The following is a 21,977-nucleotide window of genomic DNA, read 5'->3' on the forward strand; positions in this document are numbered from 1 at the left end:
AGACGTTTGCCTGACATCCCGCCATGACGTGTGACAGCGTCTCCGCCCTCGCGTTCCTAGCTTGGCGCCATGCTACATACATGGGAGGAGCGCACGTCCTCGCTGGCATTTGCCGCCGACATAGAGCGCAATCATTAGCTTCCTCTGAGGGTTTAAACTTAAACGTGAGGAACCGGGGCAAATGGGTGGGGGTGCTGGTTGATGGGGGGAGGGGGGGGGGGGGGGCTCTTTTACTTGCTGAAAATAAAAAAATCTGCAGAAGCTTCCTCATTAGGACAAGCATGATTGTTCAAGTGATTGCAGTAAAAGCTCATCTGCTGCTGCGACTGACACATTTTCTTCTGTCCTCCTCCTGCGCTGACAGGATAAGCAGTAGCATGCGGTCTTGATTGGCCCGTGTGTGGGCTGGGCGGAAGGAAATAGATGGAAATAGAGTTTTATTTAGTCTTCCGTGAGCCCAGCGTGTGTCTTTTTGTCAGCCTCAAAGACAACTTACTCTTCAAAAAAAAAAAAACGTGTGTATCTTTTGACGATGGCAATTTTCTTCACCGAACCCAATGTAGCATTTCTAAACGTCAAATATTTAAATTCTGCAAGGACCTAGCGTAGCAGTGTGTGTTAGACAACGTAGTTTTCAAAGAATTTGATGTATCCATGCACATTTGTAAGCATCAGAGGCAATTTATTCTATAAAAGAACCGAGCATACCCCATGAAAGGAAACATCAGAGACAATTTTACATTTTCAACGAATAGATTACAAATCAAGAGGGGAAGTTGTGTAAATAAAAACAGAACACTTTGATTTGCAAATCAATATTGTATGTTTTTACTGACGTTTAGTCATCAGTGAAACAAACACAGGCCTACACGGTTTTATAAACATGACAATTTATATCTGTAATGATGCTAACGTGTGTGTCTTCAATGAACCGAGCACACGTTTTTTTGTAAACATCAAGTGAAACGCATATGTAAACATTAAAGAAGATTTTAAGTCGTAGGAAGCAACAGGCTTTTTTTGCAAGCAACTTCGTTTAGTTTAGAAATGCCAACACATTTATCACAACATATCTTGTGTAACAATGCAGTTTTGGAGTTTCTGAATAATCTATAGCAGCGGCGGACTTGGAGACAAGTCTCAAGAAGGAGTCATGCATGATCACAAAAGAAAAATCCTTTCAACTCTGTATTTCCTTTGCTTCTGCCTTTTTACAGAGAGGTTTTGCAAGTGTGCTGACCCGAGTTTTAAACAAAATGTTACACAGGATGTGCAGATAGATTCAAGTCCTACACATTTGGGATGGACATACGTTTTTAGCAATTTCTGACTTCCACAAAAGTTTTGCAGCGATAGCTCGAGTTTTTGTTCTTAGTTAAATGCTTGCGTCTCTTCCGCTAACACTTCCAATTCCATCACTTAAAACTTCATTTTGCACTTGCTTTTGTTTTGTGGTAAAACCATGAGTGCTACCGAAAGAGCTAAACTCAGTTTCAAATTCGGCTATTTCCGCCACTTTTCACCTGTTGCCAAACCAGCATTTTAGCTAACCAAATACAAATTCAAAAACAATTTAGCTAACATACTGTACATATTTTCGTAAGCATTTATAAGATTTATTGTAATCCTTGACTGATTAATACGGAGAGTACGCATGTGTGGTGCGGGTTGAAAATAATGTGAATAGATTATGAACATGGAAGTAAATCGCAAACATAGTTTTGACTTTAAAGAATTTAGAATATCGTTTTTTTCTAAGTATTAAAGACAATTTAATATTCAACAAAACTAAAATATGTGCATTTGTAAATGTTAAAGATAATTTAAGTGGAACTAAAGGGACTTTTTTGTTATTGTTGTAAATGCCAAAGACAATTTTCAGCCCTCCTATGAAGACAATTTAACCACATCAAATAGTACTGTATGAGTGACAAAGGTTTAAAAAGAACAAGTGTGCTAAAATAGTCAATTGCCCAGCTCGTTGGCCTTCAAAATGAAAAAAAAAACAACAAAACAAAAACGACCAAAAGCCCTTATAGTTAAAAATAAAATGACAGGCTGTCATTAATTTGTGTCTGTTTAAAGAGTTTCTCAGCATGCGGGGTGTGGCGAGGCGTTTTTCTGCTAATGAGTCACATCATTCATGCGGAATGATGGCGCAATTAGGCAAACAAAAAGTGCAAGGTGTGACAATTGAAGTGAATGTTGCTTTGTCAGTGTCTGAAAAAAAAAAAAAAAAATCGCCTCCGAGGCAAAGCGGATTTTTTTGGGGCTGGCATTAGAGGTCATCATTTTAATTATTATTTTTTTTAACGTCCTGTAGCATGACCGACACCTCGCGGAAAGGGCTGACGTTGAAAATGCTGTGGCAGGAAATTTAATTAAAGCTGCTGAATGTTGATGTTTTTCCATGCGTGCTTGTGAGTTTGTGTTGTTTGCTGGCCAACACGACTCCAGCATTTGAGTCGATATTCTGTGATTCAAAAATAAGGATTTAAGCCTAAGCATGATGTAGGATCAATTCAGTACAATTGTCTTCCACAAATATCCGTACATGTGGTCCCATACAATTTAGTGTTCAACAAAATTAACATTAAAGACAATTGACTGAATTGGAAGTTAATAGTTTCATCAACATAAAAAAAAGAGTTAGTTTCAACTAGTAACCATCACATTTTTGTGAAGAAAAAAAAAATCCCCAAGACAATTTAGTCTTTGATGAACCTCATAGTAGTGATTTCTGTGTCATCAGACAATTTTGTCTTGGTGATTTTTGGCATCAGTTAGCTCCAACATGCATGTTTTTGTCAACAGCAAAGACATTTTAGACTTAAATTAATTTTGTAAACATTTTGGATAATTTTGTTTTTAATTGTCCTAATATTTGTGTTCTGAGAAACATCAAAAGCAATTTCGTTTTCAATGATATTCAAGCTTAAATAAGCTTTTGTTGCTTCTGCCTGTGTTTTTCCCGTCACCACCACAGTATATGACCGACTGAATAAAAATATATGATTATTACCGCTACTTGTGTTTTTATAAACATCAAAGAACCCAACGTTTTCATTCTTGTAAACATTGAGGACAGTTTAGTAAACCTGAAATTAACTTATTTGTCAATATCCAAGATGATTTAATCTTCAAATAACCCAATGTTAGCATGTTTTTAAGCACTGAGCAATTTAGTTTTCAGTCAATCTAATATACACGTGAAAATAATGTGGCATGTTTGTAATCATCAAAGACAGCAATAGGGGTCAGTTTGTTTTTGAGTTTTATTAACATTACAGGCAACTAGGAACACTTGTGGGAAAACCCTTGAGTAACGCAGAGGCAGAAATAAGAAGTTGTGAAGCATTGTTACACTGCGCTGCTGTGGCTAACAACAACAAACGACGCGGAACATTGGCGGACTTGAAAAAAGTCCTCTCTGGATTCTCTCTCTCTTCTCCTGGTTCTCTTTGAGCGTTGCTCATTGGATTTGACCAGCGCAGTCAAATCAACTTCCCATTTTACATCCCAATGTTCGCATTTTTGTGAACAACTCAAATAATTTCAAGTCTCTGATGAACTTAATGTTAACAAGGTAGTCTTTAAAGATCAATTTTTTTTTTTATGAATGTCAATCAGTGTCAGCGTTTTTGTAAACAATGAAGGCAATTCAGAATCTTAAGTGGACCAGAATCTTCTCAAAAGATTCTAAACGAAACAGCCCAGACAATTTAGAAGCTTTACCCTCACCCAAGTTCTTTCTAAGTTTGTTTTTATTTTTCCTGTTTATTTGTCCAAATCGAGTTCTGCATTGTCAGACTCATTAGTTCTGCTTGCGCTCGTGTGAACCGGACTCTGTCATTGGGGTAATGCAGCTTTAGCACAGCGATGAGCATATAATTACCCCCAAAATAATGAGCAGCGTGCACTTTGGTGTGGCCATTTTGGGTCTAGTTATTTGTTTAGCGGCGGTCAGTGTGTGCGCTCGTGAATTTTTAATGCAACGTTTCAAGGTCTGTTGGGCGACATTTTTTTCCAACGGTAAAGCGCGTGTTGTTTTGTTGCTTGTGTGATGCGTACCAAGGGGGCCGGTACGACTTATGGGCCTCGTCAGACTTCGTTTTTGCACGGCGAGTGCGTTGTGGTCGCCTCTTCTACAAAATGTGTTGGTCTTAAAAGGTGTTGGCTTTTTTTAGTCTTCATTAGAACCAACATCATTGTTTAACATCACACACACAGTTCAGGCAACATTTTTGTTTTCATAAATATCCACAACCACGATGGTTTTTCACTGGACTGAAAATTGGTGTTTTCATCAAAGACAATATTTTTTTTATTTTAATGGCATGTTAGAAACATCCCACAATATACAATAGTATCCCTTGAACGTAATGTTTACCTTTTTTTTTTATATTTTTCTTTTTTTCTTTTTTTTTATAAAGAGCTCAGTATTGTTCATTCGGAAATGTCATCATCATTGCTCTTTATTTATTTTTATTTTTTTTAATATATAAATATATATATATATATATATATATATATATATACATACATACATACATATATATATAAATATATATATATATATATATATATATATACATTTTTTTTTGTATGTGGGTGAGTATGAATGTGCGTGCGTGCGTGCGTGTGTGCGTGCGTGTATTAATGTTTACCTTATTGTAAACACTAACCCTTTGATGAAAGAAGCACTAGCTAGCTACCGAGCAAGATAGTCAGCTAGCTTGCGCAAGCTAGCTAAGAAGCTAGCATTATCATTTTGTCGACATCAAAGACGTCTACTGTGTGTGAGTGAGCGTGTAGTAGAATTAACTTGAGTGTTTTTGTAAATTTCAAAGATAAGCATCCTCATCCGTAAACCCAAAGTTCACGTTTTCATGAACGTCGACAAGTCCGAAAAACATTCTGTTAGCATTTGACGACTTCCTAAAATCTTCAACGACCTCCTGCTGTGACCCTATTGTTCATGTTTTCATAAACGCTTAAGATGATATCAAACAACGCTTATGTTAGCATTTGATGATAGCAAAGAGTTTCAACAGAACTTGGAACGTTAGCACTTCTCAGACATCAAAGCAAGTTGTCAGCGTTACGGTTACTTTTAAATAAACCTTGGAGACAATTATGTGTCTTCAATGAACCTAGCATGTGTTTTTGTCAACATCAAAGACATTTGAATCTTTAATGAAGCAACTTCATATTTTTGTAAACATTAAGAACAATTTATAGTCTTGGATGGCTCTAATGTCATGCGTTTTTCTTCAACGCTAATTAGATGACAGTTCAGCGTTTAAACCTAAGTGTTTTTGTCAACATCAAAGACAATTTATTCCTCAATTAACCTAATGTCAGCATTTTTGATCAAAGACATGTTAGTGTTCAGTGTACCCCCATGTTGGAGTTTTGATAAACAGTAAAGCAAAAATGTTCCCTCTCTGTTACAGCTCCACACGGACTTGGACGTCGATGGAAAGCACATCAAGTATGTGCTGGCCGGCGAGGGGGCCGGCACCATCTTCGCCATCAACGAGCTGACTGGCGACATCCACGCCATGAAGAGGCTGGACCGCGAAGAGAAGGCCGAGTACACGCTAACGGCCCAAGTCATTAACGCCGACACCGATGAGCCGCTGGAGCCGCCGTCCGAGTTCATCATCAAAGTGCAAGACATCAATGACAATCCGCCGCAATTCATCGAGGGTCCTTATCGGGCGGCCGTGGCCGAGATGTCGGCGGTCGGTGAGTCACGAACGCACTCTCTAATGTGTGGCCGCAACATCAAAATAATGAGCACAAGAGGGACGGGAAAGGGACGCGACTATTTGGAAGACAACTGGGGCGAATAATTATTAAATGAGGACAAAATAAATCAAATTAATACGACGAGGCTTCGGGTGCCATCCAAACATGTTTGTGAGGATGTTGGGTTATACACTTTAATTGGCTTTTACGTTACATTCTGCCCTAAAAATCGCATTTGAGGAGGAATCCGATTGGAATCTGATAAGCCTGCAGTCTGAACGCCGAATGTTTGTAAAAATACCTGCATGTGTGTCGGCATCGCCGATAATATTTTGATATGAGCTGCGCATCTCCCCCTCCTCGATCCGGGTCACGCTGTCATTTGCGCTAAGAGCACTGACGGATGCTAATTGCCACAAGCTAACGTTGTTGCAGGGCACGCAATCCTCCACTCACTCAATGCTAATATATTCATTGATTCATATTCTCATTCGCGCTCATGCATTCAAAGGAGTGCATTGGCGTGATCACACAATTCTAATGCATGTATGAGACTGGAAAATGCCCCCGCCGGTGTCTCAGTCTGCTGCCGCACGGACCCCTGAGCGGCAGGGGGTCTCCTTCAGAAGGAGATCAGAGCGTCGTTATACAGCTTTGACACCGGACGAGTCGAGCGAGGACACCGTCGACAAGTGGCGCATTTCCTTCTTTGAGTCTCCTTGTAAAAAAAAATAAAAAAAATTGTTAAAACGGAATTGTGGAACTTCCTGAACTCCATATCGAGGAAAACTGCCTTGGTTCCAACTGAAATGGGAGGCGTAGTATGTCTTTTTTGTGGGTCTTCTTGTCATAGCCATACCTAACAAAATGAAAATGGCTTTAGGCGCAGAATTATGAAAACATGCTCCTTTTTAACTCATTCAGTCATTTTCACTGAAGCAATCCCCTTCGCTCCCGGCTGTTTTACTGGATTTTGACTGATTTTGCAAGGCCCACAAAATATTGTGTTCTATTGCTATTAAAACATGGAATTTACCAAAAGAAAGATTAGAGTCTCTTCTTTCATCAGGAAAAAAAGTGTATTTCTATCTATTTCCGTTTTGCAGAAATTAGCATTAGAATATAGCTAAGTTTCGTCATTATTCACAAATCTGTTTAAAACTGTGGGGAAAACAGCTTGTTTGCAACATGGCCCTGGTTGATCTCTGTATGCTCTAGCATAAAAAAACGTTTTGTTTTTTTTTATGTATAAATACGTCTTTGGGACAATGGTAATATTTAAAATAGAAGATATTTCTTCGTTTTTGGGAGCAAATGAGTTAATTGGTTTATCGTATGAATCGCTATGACAACTGTGCGATTGACATACACATGGGCCAAACAATTGTCTTGCTGACTGGAGCCCAGGTCCTAGTGCAGGGGTCAGCAATCTCGAGCCACAGGTTTGACCCCGGCCCGAGTGGGACAAGGCAAGCTTACCCGCTTATCGGGACCCGAGGCTCAATACGGCACTGTCCCAAGATTGGTCAAATTAGCTATCGAACAACGTTTTGCATGACAAAACTGCCCTTAAAATGGTTGACTTGGTTGTTCAAACTTTTCTGTGAGTACTCATAAGGTTTATGTTGCTGAGACTCAGGGGCTGAATTTAAAACAAATTCCATTGAGTATAGGAAAACCCTCCAAATGGCTAATTAATGCACATTTAAATGCATAATGTGCTCTATCCATTAAACAAACCCAACCTGGTACTTCCAACCTCAAAGGCGTTTTTCCTTACCTCCGCCCTCGACTTGAGTCTATTGTTGCGTGGCAATTAAAATGGCCGCCTTGGCGGGGAAAATGAAAGTCAGAGAAAAGTCACACGTCTTATCCGAGCGCGGCTTTTAGAAGGAAGAACAAAAGGTCTCTCTCCTTCATTTCCCATTAACCCCATGCTCCTCGGCGTACAGGAAACATGGCCACCTCGCCGGCCCCGTGTCACATATCTCATCCAGCGCCGGGGATGAGCGCTTCTTGCGTAGTTGGGGAGGGGGTGGGGGGGGGCAAATAGGGGAGATGGTGACATTCAACGAGGGCTGGGATTTGCTATAACGGCTGCAGTGCTCGACAGATAAAAGCAAAGCGTTGTAGTCCGTTTGTCGGCACGCTGGCTGATACGCTTGAGGCACGGCGAGGCCGCCGCCACGCTGATGAGGTCTGGAGTGGAACTGACAGGCGATGTGGCGAAGCCGAGGAGGTGAGAGGCAGCCATTTTTTACGGTCCAGATTAGATGCCTGATTGTTCGACACAGGTGGCTTCGCGCACAGCGGGGGAGCGTGGCGGCGGCGGGCTCGGCATTGTCTGTGACGGCGGCGGCGGCGGCATCTCGTTAGCGCCGCGCCATAATTACATTCTAATGCTGCTCGGCATGGAGACGCCGCAGAGATGAGCTCGACTTCATCAGCAGCCACTTTACTTGCTTGTCATTCTTCCTGTGGACTTTATTAGGCACTCAGCGGCCTTTTTGCATTGAGGGCAAGCGGGAATTGGCCAAACAGATCCACCTTACAAAACAAAATTATAATTTTTTTGTATCCTCTGATGGTAGACATGCCTACCAAATGTCATGTTGCAAATAGTTTCAGGAGAACATTTTGGGGTTCATACCTCTCAAAAAAACAATTTTAACCACAACCAATGACAAAATAATATTTATTCACTATCTTCACACACTGATTTTCCTTCAGTCATTAAATAACACAATTGATGCGAGTTCAGGTGTTGTGATCGTTTTCGTACCCATGGCCCCTTCAAAGAGATAACCCTAAAATGGCCGCTTTACATCAAAATGGCATACTTTCTGTATCTTTTGGGTCTTTTGTATTGAAAATAAATGCCTACCAAATATCATGTTGACAACTGACACTGGCTTTGATTTTCTTCCCCTAAACCTTTTAATCGTTAAAAATTTTGACACACACCTAAACATAAGTTACTTTAAAGGAACATTCAGTGATCCCTAGCGCCATCTGGTGGTCAAAGAATAGCATTAGAAGCACACAGGAGCACGCACACTATGGTGGCTCAGAGAGACCACAATTCGCAAAGCCTACCACCAATTCTTATTTTGCGTGAGCAAACGAGCATCCCGGCGAGCGACAGCGACTTGGCAGACGTTGTGAAGCCCGGCGAGGGAGCCGGAATCAGCCGGAGCAGCTAACAAGAGAGGCTAGCGGGGGAGTTAGTCGGAGCCATAGCCTGGAGTGGCTAACGAACGGCTAGTGGAAGTTAGTTAGAGCCATAGGCTGGAGCGGCTAACAAGAGCGGCTAGCGGGAGTTAGTTAGAGCCATAGGCTGGAGCGGCTAACAAGAGGGGCTAGCGGGAGTTAGTCAGAGCCATAGCCTGGAGTGGCTAACGAACGGCTAGTGGGAGTTAGTTAGAGCCATAGGCTGGAGCGGCTAACAAGAGCGGCTAGTGGGAGTTAGTTAGAGCCATAGGCTGGAGCGGCTAACAAGAGCGGCTAGTGGGAGTCAGTTAGAGCCATAGGCTGGAGCGGCTAACGAACGGCTAGTGGGAGTTAGTTAGAGCCATAGGCTGGAGCGGCTAACAAGAGCGGCTAGCGGGAGTTAGTTAGAGCCATAGGCTGGAGCGGCTAACAAGAGCGGCTAGCGGGAGGAGCTAGTAAAAAAAAAAAACAAAGCTACTAAAAGCTTGCGAGAGGAAAGCAGAAAGTGACAAGCGACGGGGCCGAATCAAGGGAGTTAGTGACAGCCACCAGCAAGCGCCAGCTGTGGAAGGTAAGTTGCGGTCGACCTATTGGGCATGACACCCGATGCAATAACACCCGGGCTAGCTATATTTGCGAAGTTGCCCTTTGCTACAACATTTTTTTTTTTGTATACTATTGACATAAACAATAAATTCTCACTAGATGCTATTCATAACAAATATAATCGTTTGTCATTTGCTTTAGCTAATGCTAAATGCTATCTTGGTTGACGGTTCAACAGCGCAATGCACTCAACTCTGGCTGTGTACTGATATACTATCTTGGAACATTTTCTAGTTTTTCTGGTATGTAGTTTAGCAAAGGGATGGTTGTTGCCTCGCGTTTAATGTTCAGTCCCATTGCGATGGACTATTGTTTCTTTTCATTTTTTCCACCCAGAGCGTTTGAGGAAAACTTAGCCGTGGCAAAGTCGTCGTTCGGTGAGCGACAGAGACAGCGAAGAAGCCTTTCAAGCAAACAACTGAGCCTTCCCGAATGTTTAATTAATCAGCTGTGACAAAAGGGAACAACAGTCAACAAAGAGATGCCGATTTCCATTTCTTATGCATTCGTCCCAAATGGAAAGTCACGGAGTTCTGTCAAGTACGACTTTGCCTGGAAAAAAAAAAAAAGAACCCTCAGAGAGCGATACAGAGTGTATCAGTTCACCGATGTTTTGTGTTTACACACAAGACTCTTTGCTCGCTCTTTTGTTCCTCGTCGTCTCTGCCGATGCAGAAACGACAAACTGCAGTTGGGAACGAGCTTCCGTTACACACCTGCCCTCACGTAATGTGTCGGGCTCGTGGAAGGCTACTGGGAAATTGGAAATATTCCACTGAGATTTCAAAGATCATAAAGAACAAAGTTACCCGAATTTTTTTATTTTTTTTTATTTTTTTATTTTTTTATTTTTTTTATTTTTTTATTTTTTACCTAAAACGTAAAAATTAACATGTATACTTATGGCCCACTATGTGTGTTTCATAACGCCATTAATAGCACTGTTAACAGTCAAATCTAATCAGCTTTATGTGTCCTTAAATATTTCTGATGCTGATTTCAGAATTGCCTTCACATCTGGTTTTTGAGCTATTTTAATTTTTTTTTGTTTTAAGTTTGACGTATAAGTTTGCGCAGTACGGATTTTACCATGCGTTGTAATTTATAACTATGACATCACATTTCAGAAAAAAATTCCGCATGTTTCTGAACCGAACTCTTAATTCATAACTGTTACTAAATATATGTTATTATGAATACCTGATGTGCTAAAAAAAAAAAACAAGTGGCCGATTCAGAATCAGGGCAGAAAATCTATCTAGAAAAAATTACTTGCATCTCCAATTTAAAAAATTAGTACAAATGTGTTGACCCGTGTTACCATTCAATGTAGGCTGCTTATCATTTTTACAAACATTTTTTCCAATATATTTTTTATTCTACTTCTTTTTAAAACATATTTTTTTTCTCTCTCAATATTTTTGCATTTCATCTCAATAATAATTTAAAATATTATTTTTTTACTACTAGTTATTATTTTAATGCATTTGTATTTTTCTTTAAAACAATGAACTGCTGTGTTGTTCCTGTGCAATATGCTGTGGCAATAAGGTTATAGTGTAGGCGTGTTACGGTCTCGGCCTGAATAAATAGTCAAAGTAGTACAAATGTGAGTGAGTTAACCTCATTCAAATTTATTCTTAACTATTAAATGCGTGTTTCTCATCAGCTAAAATAAAGACATTTCCTTCCTTTAGCCTAAATAGCGGGTCATTATTTTAATCTCCAACTCTATTTACCGGATGCTTAATTATTGTGAACTATTTTTAACACCTCATCAAAGCTCTGATATTGTCACTGATCCACGATCCATGTGTTCATCGTAGCACCTTGTTTAATTAAAAGCGCTCATTTTGCTCTATTTGTGCAGGCTTAAGCGCAATTAAAATGTTAATTAATTTGCGTGGATTGCACAAATCTCACAGGATTAGCTCGTCCTGTTTTCCCCCCGTAATGGGGTCTTTGACTTTAAGGCCGTTTACAAGATGACGGATTTCCCGCGGCATGCAAGTGTCGCAGCCATATGCCGATGTCGGCGGGCGCCAAAGTTCTCCAGCGGCTAACAGCGGGGCGGTGCCGCCGCCGAAAACGACAAAGTCAGCCCGAGTGAGGTTTAATCAGGAGGTGGCTCGACCCTTCTTTTCCCTCTTGCTAAATTGCCATCGAAACGCGCAAAGTTCCAGCGTGGACCTGATGTGTGTGGGGGGGATGGCCCTCAGGTGTGTCATTATCGCGGCGGTTCATAAACGGGCTGGTGCAGCCAGATGGGGGGGGGGCGAAAAAAACTTGCCACTTGATCACCTGTAAGCGGGGAGCGGCGCCAAAAATGTGTCCGTCGGAGCTGAGCAATAGATTACCTGGAGCTGATTTGCATTTTCAGACTTGTTATGGAACGCGCGGCGCGGGGGGGAATGTGCGGCGGCGTAATGATGTTTTTGATTACGCTCAGGCTTGTCACTGTGCAAACGAGCAAATTTCATCACGGGCGCGAGATGCAGAGAAATGAGCTCCCATGTCCCAGCTGCACTTGCAATAAAAGGCTTGCGAAAACCTTTGGAATGGCTTGTATTTCTGTTTGGAATGCTCGTAAAATGGGAACTGATCTTCATCTAAGTCACACAAATAGATAAACAGTCTGCTTACAAAAATGCCACGCAAACATTTCTTTTCCTCTTTTTACTGGACACACCATGTAAAAAAAATAAAATAAAAAAAAAATGTTAAATTTCTCCAACAGCTAAGCAAAAATCCAATCAATTTGATGAGGAGGCGTGGCTAAATCTGCCCTGCCCAATAAGACAGTTTTGAGTCGTCTATTGTCAAGAACTATTGCCTGATGTAAAACATGCTTCGAGCAATGCTGCTTAATCTCAGAATGATTTCCAGAGACAGGCATGTCGGGGAACTTCCGTCATCATCAGTCCGTCGTTATCTCAGGTCGTCAGTCATCATTATTTTAATTGCATATATTTGATATTTTGTTCAAATATGAAATAGGAAAAAATTGCAATTTTTATTTCCCCATATATATTTTTTTAAATTGAAGATTTCATGTATCTTTTTAAGAATGGCTTACTGACACTTTTTTTATGTGTTGGGGCAAAATTGCCCCCCCCCCCCCTTTCCCCGCCCCAAAAATAAAAAATTTAATATATAATTTTTTTAAAGTTGTGTGCATGGCAGATCCCTCAAAATGACCAAATTTGAGCTTTTATGGCATTATTGATATATTTGAACTGATGGGCCAAATGTATTTTTGGGAAGTTATGACACATGGATTCAGTGTCACACATCCATTGACCTTAATGTAAGAATCTGACTGTTTTTGGACAATGCCTGATGGGAATGCATTGTGTTCATCTCTCACCATCGATTTATCTTTTTGATTCATGGAAAAGGGAGAGAAGCCCTTTTAAAGGGCATTTTACGCTCTACTTGGCCCAGATGTTCTTTTGAAAAATATTATCTTCGCAAACAGGAAGTGCTGATCATATCTCGGGAAGTCGGGGATTATAAAAATGCACTTTAATTTGTAATGATAATCTTGCAATGTGTCCGGGTCACATGAAAAAAAAAGACGAAGTTATAAAAAGCCAGCGTGGCTGCTGGTCCTGGACTGCAGCGCGGCAGTTTGGCAGATGAAGTCGGTGGCAGGAGGCCCCTGGCCCTTTAACACAGTGGGCAGCTGGGCAGGGGCACATCTGACCCACCGGGGGGAGGGGCTGGCTGGCATCGCCGGGTTTAGAGGGTTTGAACCAGGCCAAAAAGCTTAGACTTGCTCAGTGGCTTTTGTGTGCGAGTTTGTATGAATGCAGCTCGGCCAGGCCTCAGAGGCCATCAGCTGACATGTTGGAAGTTGAGGTGTAAAAAAAACTTGCATCTCCGAGACAGGGATTGAAAGAAATAGTTTGAAAGTTGTCTTCTTATTACCTACAACTTCTATCCAAACAAGACAAATAAATGCTTGTGGACATGTTTTCAGTAGATTTGGACTACATTGTTAGCCCCTCTAGGCATCAACCAGGGCTATGACTTGCCTGTATGAAGCTCCTCCCCTCACTTTAACATAGTTCCTTGGCACCAAGATGGCATAAACTGGCGCCAAAGCAGTACTTTTATATTTGACAGGGCTTTGGCGTGGGAACAAAAACAGCAAATTGTTTCAGTTTTCAGCTAATAAGAACAAAAAATAGTTTGTGGGGGAAACACCTGATATGTATTTTTTTTTTTTACAGGTCTACACCCAAAATAATTTATTTATTTGTTTGTTTGTTTATTGATTTAGATTTTTGGGGGTTCCTTTACATTTTCCCGATGTTTGTTTTCATTTTTTTGATGAACATTTTTGGATTGTTTTACTAGTTAGCAATTGTTGACTAAAAGTTTTTGTCCGTAATCAATTTCATTGATATTTCTTTTTTTGTAGAACATGCTTTGTCATATTTCTTTATTTTTTTAATATTTTTTTCTAATATTCTGGTATTCTGTTTTTTGTAACATTATTTTTACATTTTTTCCTTTTACTTTGTTATGCTTTTCCAAATATTGTGTGTATTTTCCTTCTAACATTTTCCCCCCAAATTTAAATGTAATTTCCAAGTTTATAGTAATTGTTCCCCTAGTTTTTTGCTTAGTATTTATCTCAAGCATTTTTTGGTATTTTTAGGGAATATTTTGAGCAGACTCCTCTTTTGAGTTGTGCCACTCCGCTGAGCAAATCCCTGGTGTATTTCTCTGGGTAATAGCAATAATATTGTGATAAAAGATCATTTTGCTCACTCTACATTAATCATGACATTGTCTTATCGTTTCTATTTATCTCACGTGAACTGCATCGTTGTGCATCTTCACGTTTGTACGATACGCCATACGTGTCACCTGTCATCCACCTTTTTATTTTTTTTCGTTCTTGCTCGGCCATTTGTCTTCACTGCTCTTGCCTGCAGCTACTGCAGATGGAGTGTCAACGGTCTGATTTGGCACCTTTGCAGTGGCTCTCTTTTATTTAGATTTCTTCTGGGTGGGGGGGAATCAAGAAGAAACAAACAAAACAAAAACTATCAAACCGTGGGTCGCTGGAGTTCTTGTTTATGAAAAATGTGCACCATATGACTGTTTGAAAAAAAAAAAAATCACCTACAGTGGCTGTGCTATGTTGGATTCAAAACCATTAAAATGAATCAAAATGAATTAAAGAACAATTGGAAGAATGTTAACTTTGGCCCGTTTTCAGGCTTCATTCAAAAACCGTATATAAATACAATAGAGAATATAACCAATATAACATATAACTGCGTCTTTATTAATGTAAACAAGAAGACATTCAATGCTATTTAAAATTCAGTGAAAGCAATGAGTTATCCAATAAATGAAATATTTTGACATTTTACTAAAAGCATAGCGAGCTACGACGTACACGAGGCTTTATTATTAATCCCAGTCGAGTTGTAGGCCCGTCGCACCCCGCCGCAATATTGTGAGATTTATAATTAATGCATCCACAAGCAAAGGCTTAGCTGCACTGTGTTTGTTTACAAAGTAGATGTGACGCTAGCGGGCAATGAGTTACACTTCCCGTGCCTTACCTAATGTGTTGTGTGTGTGTGGGAACGTCTTAACTGTCTTACACGCATCCGTTTTTTTTTTTTGCGCTAGTTAGCATACCAAGCTAAATTACGCGTTTGTCACTAACTCTCTTCCCTGGAAGGAGCGCAAAATGTAATGAAGCCCTTCAACGCAATCTACACAAGATCCCGACCGGGCGCCTCACAAACGACGTTTCTTTTTTGGTCACGCTTCACTTAGTCGCGACCACAAAGATGGCATGCTTGAAGAAGGTAAATGAGGGTGGAGTATTTTAAATGAGGAGACAAATGCAAATCGGGCAATTTAGCGGAAACTTGAATTTTGTGTTTTTGTAGCATCATAATTCTGACTGTTCAAACTTGTTTCTGTTGCAGAAGTCTGCATCTTTTGATTCCTTTACACTGTGAAAAAAATCCAATTTTAATGGCCGCAAACAGTTTTTCTTGTCGCAAAGCAGTTTGTGTTCAAAACTTCTTGATGTAAAAAAAACAAACAGTTATTGCTTTAATGTTTCCACAGCAGGTCAAGGATTTTTTTTTTTTCCATTGAAACTTTTTCTTAGTCATTTGAAGTATTCGGCTCGTGCACGCGACACTGAAAGGAACCACATTTTCACAATGTAGCATTCATTAGACCCCCGGCTGCTGTCGAGCGACGGCGTTTGCTATGTGGAGCACCTTTAAAGCGATTTCCTCCGACTCCACACGAAAACATCCCCGCCGCCGCCGCCGTCAAAGATTCAACAAGCCGCCTGCTGCCACCGCTGCCGGGAAAAGATTACATTTTTATTTATGATCCCGCCGTTAATGATGGAAGCACCTTAACGTGTTTACCTTTGACGCGGTAGCTCAGGAGAGACTCCATCATGGATGTTATGAAAGTGGAAAGAGGACCAATTTATTGCAAATGAATGGGGAATGGTTGCTCAGTCAAGAACAGCTTGACTTTAAGGCCCACTGTGCCAAGGAGGACGCTTGCAAATTGTTTATGCTTTTCATTAGATGGGTTTCTTAGAGACGGGGTCAGTTCGTTGATATTTTGGTGTCGCACAGAATATGATATAGTGAAGTATAGTGTGGTGTAGCATAGTGTAGTATTTAAACTTTTCAACTAATTAATCACATATTTGGCCGTAATTAATCATAATTCATTGGATTTTTTATTTTTTTTTACTTCAACTTTTACTATTGTCTACAATTCTTGTAACAGATATTTACTTGAGTATAATCTATATCAGCTGCCTTTCGACTCCTTGCCTAACAATTACAGGGGTAATAATAATAATAATAATAATAATAATAAAGCGAATATTAAATATTCCCTACTTTCCTTCCGTGTCAATTTCCCATTACCACAAGTTTTAGTTCAGCTCTCTCTAAAGAAAGTGTAACACGGGACTCGTTCACTTTTTTTTCCCCAATTTTTTTGACTTCAACTTGTACTATTTTCCACAAAACTTGTAACAGATATTTTTTTACTTGAGTATAATCTATATTCAATAAAAAGCCTATTGCAGCTGACTTTCGACTCCAAGCCTAACAATTACAGGGGTAGTAATAATAATAATAATAATAATAATAATAATAATAATAATGATGCCAATATTAAATATTCCCTACATTCCAGTGTAACACGGGACTCGTTCACTTTTTTCCCCCAATTTTTTTTTACTTCAACTTGTACTATTTTGCACAAAACTTGTAACAGATATTTTTTTACTTGAGTATAATCTATATTCAATAAAAAGCCTATTGCAGCTGACTTTCGACTCCAAGCCTAACAATTACAGGGGTAATAATAATAATAATAATAATAATGATGCCAATATTAAACATTCCCTACATTCCAGTGTTACACGGGACTCGTTCACTTTTTTTTCTCAATTTTTTGACTTCAACTTGTACTATTTTCCACAAAACTTGTTACATATTTTTTTACTTGAGTATAATTTATATTCAATAAAAAGCCTATTGCAGCTGACTTTCGACTCCAAGCCTTACAATTACAGGGGTAATAATAATAATAATAATAATAATAATAATGCCAATATTAAATATTCCCTACATTCCTTCTGTGTCAATTTCCCATCATTCCGCCAATTTTAGTTCACATCCCTCCGAAGCAAGTGTAACACGGGACTCGTTCACGCCTCTGAGCATTCGCCCGTCACGCTTGGGGTGCTTTTTACAGAATTTGAGCAGGATCCCCTTCCCCTTCTCATCCTCGCGCGTCTGCATTATTAATTGTCCGCATGCCACAGAGCAAAGTGCGGTTCGCTCTCAGGCCTTCGGGCAACCTTACGCTGCTGACTGCTGCTCCAAATGAAAAGCGCTGCTGACACGATTTAAAGTTGATTCTGCTCTTGGATAAAAAGATGTTTACATTCAATTTCACTGCAGTTGGAAACATGGTAAAAATGTATGCTAATGTTTGGTAAATATTGTAACTGTGTGAGAAGGGGGGTGGGGGGGGCTGTTGGTGTGGGGGTAGACTGAATGTGTGTAGGTGTGTGGGTGGCTACAGCATGGTTGGATGGCACCAAAACAAAACAAAAAAGTCCAATCCATTTTACTCTAAAGGGGCAAGTGTGCGGTGCCCCAAGTCACATAAAGCCTTAGTGATTCATTTCAACTAGAAGAGCGGAAGTAAAAACATTTTTTTTTAAAAAGTCCATGACACACTTGGTCACACTCTGGAACCTGCCAAACGTACGAACTTTTCCTGGCAACAAGTGATCTCTCCTAGCTGTCATTTATTTGGGTGGATTTCTGCGTGTGCCACTCTGAGGTGTGTTTTACTTTCTCTTGGCATTGAGTTTGGCAGCCGCATCGCTCCCGACACCGCAGTATGGATTTAGTCAGTCTGAGCTTTAACGACACTCACTAACACACACACACACACGCACACACAATGTCACGCGGGCGCGCACAATCAAGCCCCCTGCAAGTTAGCGATGCCACACCGGGGGTCACCGAGTAATTTGCCGAACTTGCTCACTGGCACGCTGCCAAAAAAAGGGCCCTTTATGTATGAATGTAAACACAACTCGGGGTTAGCATATGTTAAGTTATTAACATTGTTTTTCAGTTTCAATTTATATTTTAGCCGTTTTGGATTTAGTTATAGCAATATGGCTCAATGAATAGAATTGTATTATCTGTCTCACTCTCAGAAGAAGGGCAACGGGTTTTTACATTTGCTATCTTGAAGGAAGTCTGGTACCGGTCTCTGTCGGAAGAGGGGAGGCACAGGCTGATTATTGTTTTTCTCTAATCTGATTTATAGCTATGGGAACTTGCAGAATGGAGGAGAGAGGAATTCTCTTGTATTTATACCCATGGGAACAGAGTTGTAAACAAATGTACTGTGGGCTGATGGGAGGAGACTTTTCGTATTCACCCACTTTTCAATAAATAATGATGTGCCGGAGTGGACGACACACAATCTGATGGAACACGGCTTCAGTGTCGTCAGTTTTTGTCATCAGAAGCTTCTGATAATTATAATACCTTAGCAAAGGGACTTCTTCACCAGGATCTCACCATTCAGTTAATTGAACACGCAAAGAGTACAATACTTAATATTGTCTACTCTAACACATATTAGCCGTCGTACAAGTATAAGCAGACAGACATTACGACACAAACATATGGCAACTAGCGTAAGAAGCTAGCGTAGCATTTGACTCCATTTTGTCCAACAGCACAAACTCAAATAAACCGCAACAATCATCACAAGGAGAGCAATGTCAAAAGATATTTTGCTCACAACGTTTTCTGTTTACAAGGACTTCACTCAAAAAGAGACATTAGTAGTAAAGTGACGTATTTTGTTGTTTACTCAAAGAAGGACCCCTGACCTCCTGAGTGCTTTGACACTTTTAAGATTGTTCAGTTGCAAGACCTTTCCGCAATTTTTGTGGGAGGCGCCAACTGTTTTCATGATTGCTTGGACTTTTGACATTGTGGTCTAAAATAAATAAATAAAATAATTAAAGAGCAATGATGAGGACATTTCCGAATGAACAATACTGAGTGAGCTCTTTATATAAAAAAATTAATAAATTTTTTTTTAAAAAAATGACATTGTGGTCTACAGTACAAAGCCAAGCAATGGTCTAAACCACATTTTGACTGCTATTTTCTCTACATTTCTGTTTGTTCGTGGCATGGTCTTAGGCATTTTTGTTAAAAAGACCAAGTAACGGTCTTGAATTTGTTTTTCCCCCCCAAATCATATCTGTTAATGCTTAAAGTAAATTCTCCTCAGTGACGTTAACATATTTTACAACCAACATAGAAGCTAATAAAAACAAATGTTTGAATAAGTAATTCACTATTGCGTCATTACGACTGGTTCAAAGATCTCAAGACTGTTCATTCAAAGGCCCCTTTTCCTCAATTTTGTTCAAGTCTTCTGATTTTCATCCACAAGGCAAAATACGGGCAGTCCACAATATGGCAGAGATTGGTTTTCAACTTTGAGACTGCTCGCTAGGAGGCCCCTTACACCCAAATACTGATAGAGACCCCAACTGTTCGCACACTACATTCGAAGCTTTGTTTTGGATTTTGTGCCTGACAAAAACACATTGAATAGCAAAACAGAGAATCACAGATTTGGAAGTTTTTCTGAACCACGGAGACTATCCCAAAAAGCTTAGCTGGGTTACTTACGCCACAACCAGTTAGCTAGCAACGAGCTTGGCTGGCGACTAATGTGGCTAAGCACGTGGACTCGCTCCTGAGTGTTTAATCATCACCTCAATGACGGTGAACGAGATACACATCTGACAAGTATTGTTCTCGTGAAGGGTTGACACAGAAAGACGGAGAAGCCATGCTAATTTCTATGCTAACCTAAGACTGACACGTCTAGCCGCTAGCGCGTTTAACACTGAAGTTAAGTGTGTGGCGTGATCGACCCCACTTTTTTCAGGCATCTGGCTGGAACCGCGTTAAAGTGGAAAACATCCAACTTTAATATAGCAGGTGTTAAGTTTTTTTTTAGTTTTAATTTATATTTTAGCCGTTTTGGATTTAGTTATAGCAGTATGGCTCAATGAATAGAATTGTATTATCTGTCTCACTCTCAGAAGAAGGGCAACGGGTTTGTATATTTGCTATCTTAAAGGGAGTTTTGTCTGGGGCCGGTCTCTGCCGGTCGGAAGGGAGGCACAGGCTGATTATTATTGTTTTTTTTAAATCTGATTTATACCCATGGGAACAGATTTTCTTGTATTCACTGAGTTGTAAACAAATGTACTGTGGGCTGATGGGAGGAGACTTTTCGTATTCACCCACTTTTGAATAAATAATGATGTGCCGGAGAGCCGGACACACAATCTGATGGAACACGGCTTCAATGTCGTCAGTTTTTGTCATCAGAAGCTTCTGATAATTATAATACTTTTGCAAAGGGACTTCTTCACCAGGATCTCACCATTCAGTTAATTGAACACGCAAAGAGTACAATACTTAATATTATCTACTCTAACACAGGCAAATGAAGAAGTCTCCAGAGATAGTCTACTTGCTAAACACAACTGGAAACAGAAATCAATTACGCTAATCTAGTCCAGGAGGCGTGGCCTATAAGGTTTAGACATTGTGGTCTATGATAACAAAGTTAGAGCTTGACCACAATTTGAGTTTGAAGGCCATGATCCTTTAAAAGTTGACACTAGTATGGCACTGAAAATGTTCGAAAACATTCCATCTGTTACACAAACATTGGAAATGGAATTGGACAAATGTAACTAAATGGGAATGCTCAGTGAGGCTTATGTAACTTTTCATACAATTTCCAACTAAACTCCAACACGGCAGACCGGCTTCTCCTAGCGCGCGTGTGTGTGTTCTCCATGATGGATTAGTTTGTCAGACAAGCAAGCTCGGCGGAGCTCGCATGGCCTGACGGACACATTGAGTCGCCGGTCACGTCGGCAATCACGACGTCCTTCTTGGGTGGAAAAGGCTTTTAACCCACTCGCTCCGACACGGCTGTCAGGTGACAAGCCGACGCTGCTTAGGAGCTGCCAAACCTGCTGGATTCAGGAGTGTTGGAGGCAGATGGGCCGCTGTCACATTCTGCCGACGGACCGAGAGCTTGCAGTGTCAGCCGCAGGGCCTCGGGTTTGTTTTGCTTTATTTTTGTTTGACCGTGGCGAGGATTTAAAAATGTAAAAATTGACTCAGAACATCTTGCACCATGCTGCAACCTGGGGGTGTTGACGCTCAGGCTGAGCGTTTCCCTCCAACGCTGTTCTCTTGTATGTTTGTTCTGTTCCAACATCGCAGCTGCCTACGGTATATGAAACTCAACCAAGAATGAATAGCAACTATAGAAGCCTTCCCATGTGTTTACATTCAAATCAGTTGTAGTTTCAGTTTGTTTTGTGCATTAAGAAATGATATTGCTCTTGTGGTTCAATGTGGTTTTTATTTTTCACTGCCTGTGAGCGGTCTATTATGCATAAAACTGATCATTGGGAGGCACCATTTCCCAAAAGTTTGTTGCAGGCCCCAACTATTTATATGGTTGTCTGAACTTTAGACTTTGACCTCTACCGATCCAACCAAGGGCCTGTGTTTGTTTTATTTTTTTTCTGCCTTCAGAAAATCACATTTCTTACATCCTTTTTCAAGTTTGTTGGACAAGTTGGATGGCCTTTTGAACCCGAGAGCACAGATTCTTACAGCCAAATTTTTCAACTCAACTTTTGTAACAACTGGTAAAAAGCGTGACCCAAAAAAACGTGACCCTGCATTATGCTTTGAAGCCAAACCCTTCTCTGTAACCTTACTTTGGAACCCTGGCTC

General features: G+C 40.3%; 1 protein-coding gene across 3 annotated transcripts in view; it reads left to right on the forward strand.

The window, feature by feature from the left end:
* Nucleotides 1–21,977, forward strand: part of cdh8 (cadherin 8) — a 138,756-nt gene that overhangs the window by 56,756 nt on the left and 60,023 nt on the right. For all 3 annotated transcript variants that reach the window (XM_086071363.1, XM_086071364.1, XM_086071362.1), the window contains one exon: nt 5,457–5,751. In XM_086071363.1, coding sequence (XP_085927489.1) covers nt 5,457–5,751 — 295 coding nt within the window. The remainder of the gene's footprint in view (nt 1–5,456; nt 5,752–21,977) is intronic.

This window comes from Leptonotus elevatus, chromosome 3 (assembly GCF_054856555.1).
Source record: "Leptonotus elevatus isolate MCC_2025b chromosome 3, RoL_Lele_1.0, whole genome shotgun sequence".
In the NCBI taxonomy this organism is placed as follows: Eukaryota; Metazoa; Chordata; class Actinopteri; order Syngnathiformes; family Syngnathidae; genus Leptonotus; species Leptonotus elevatus.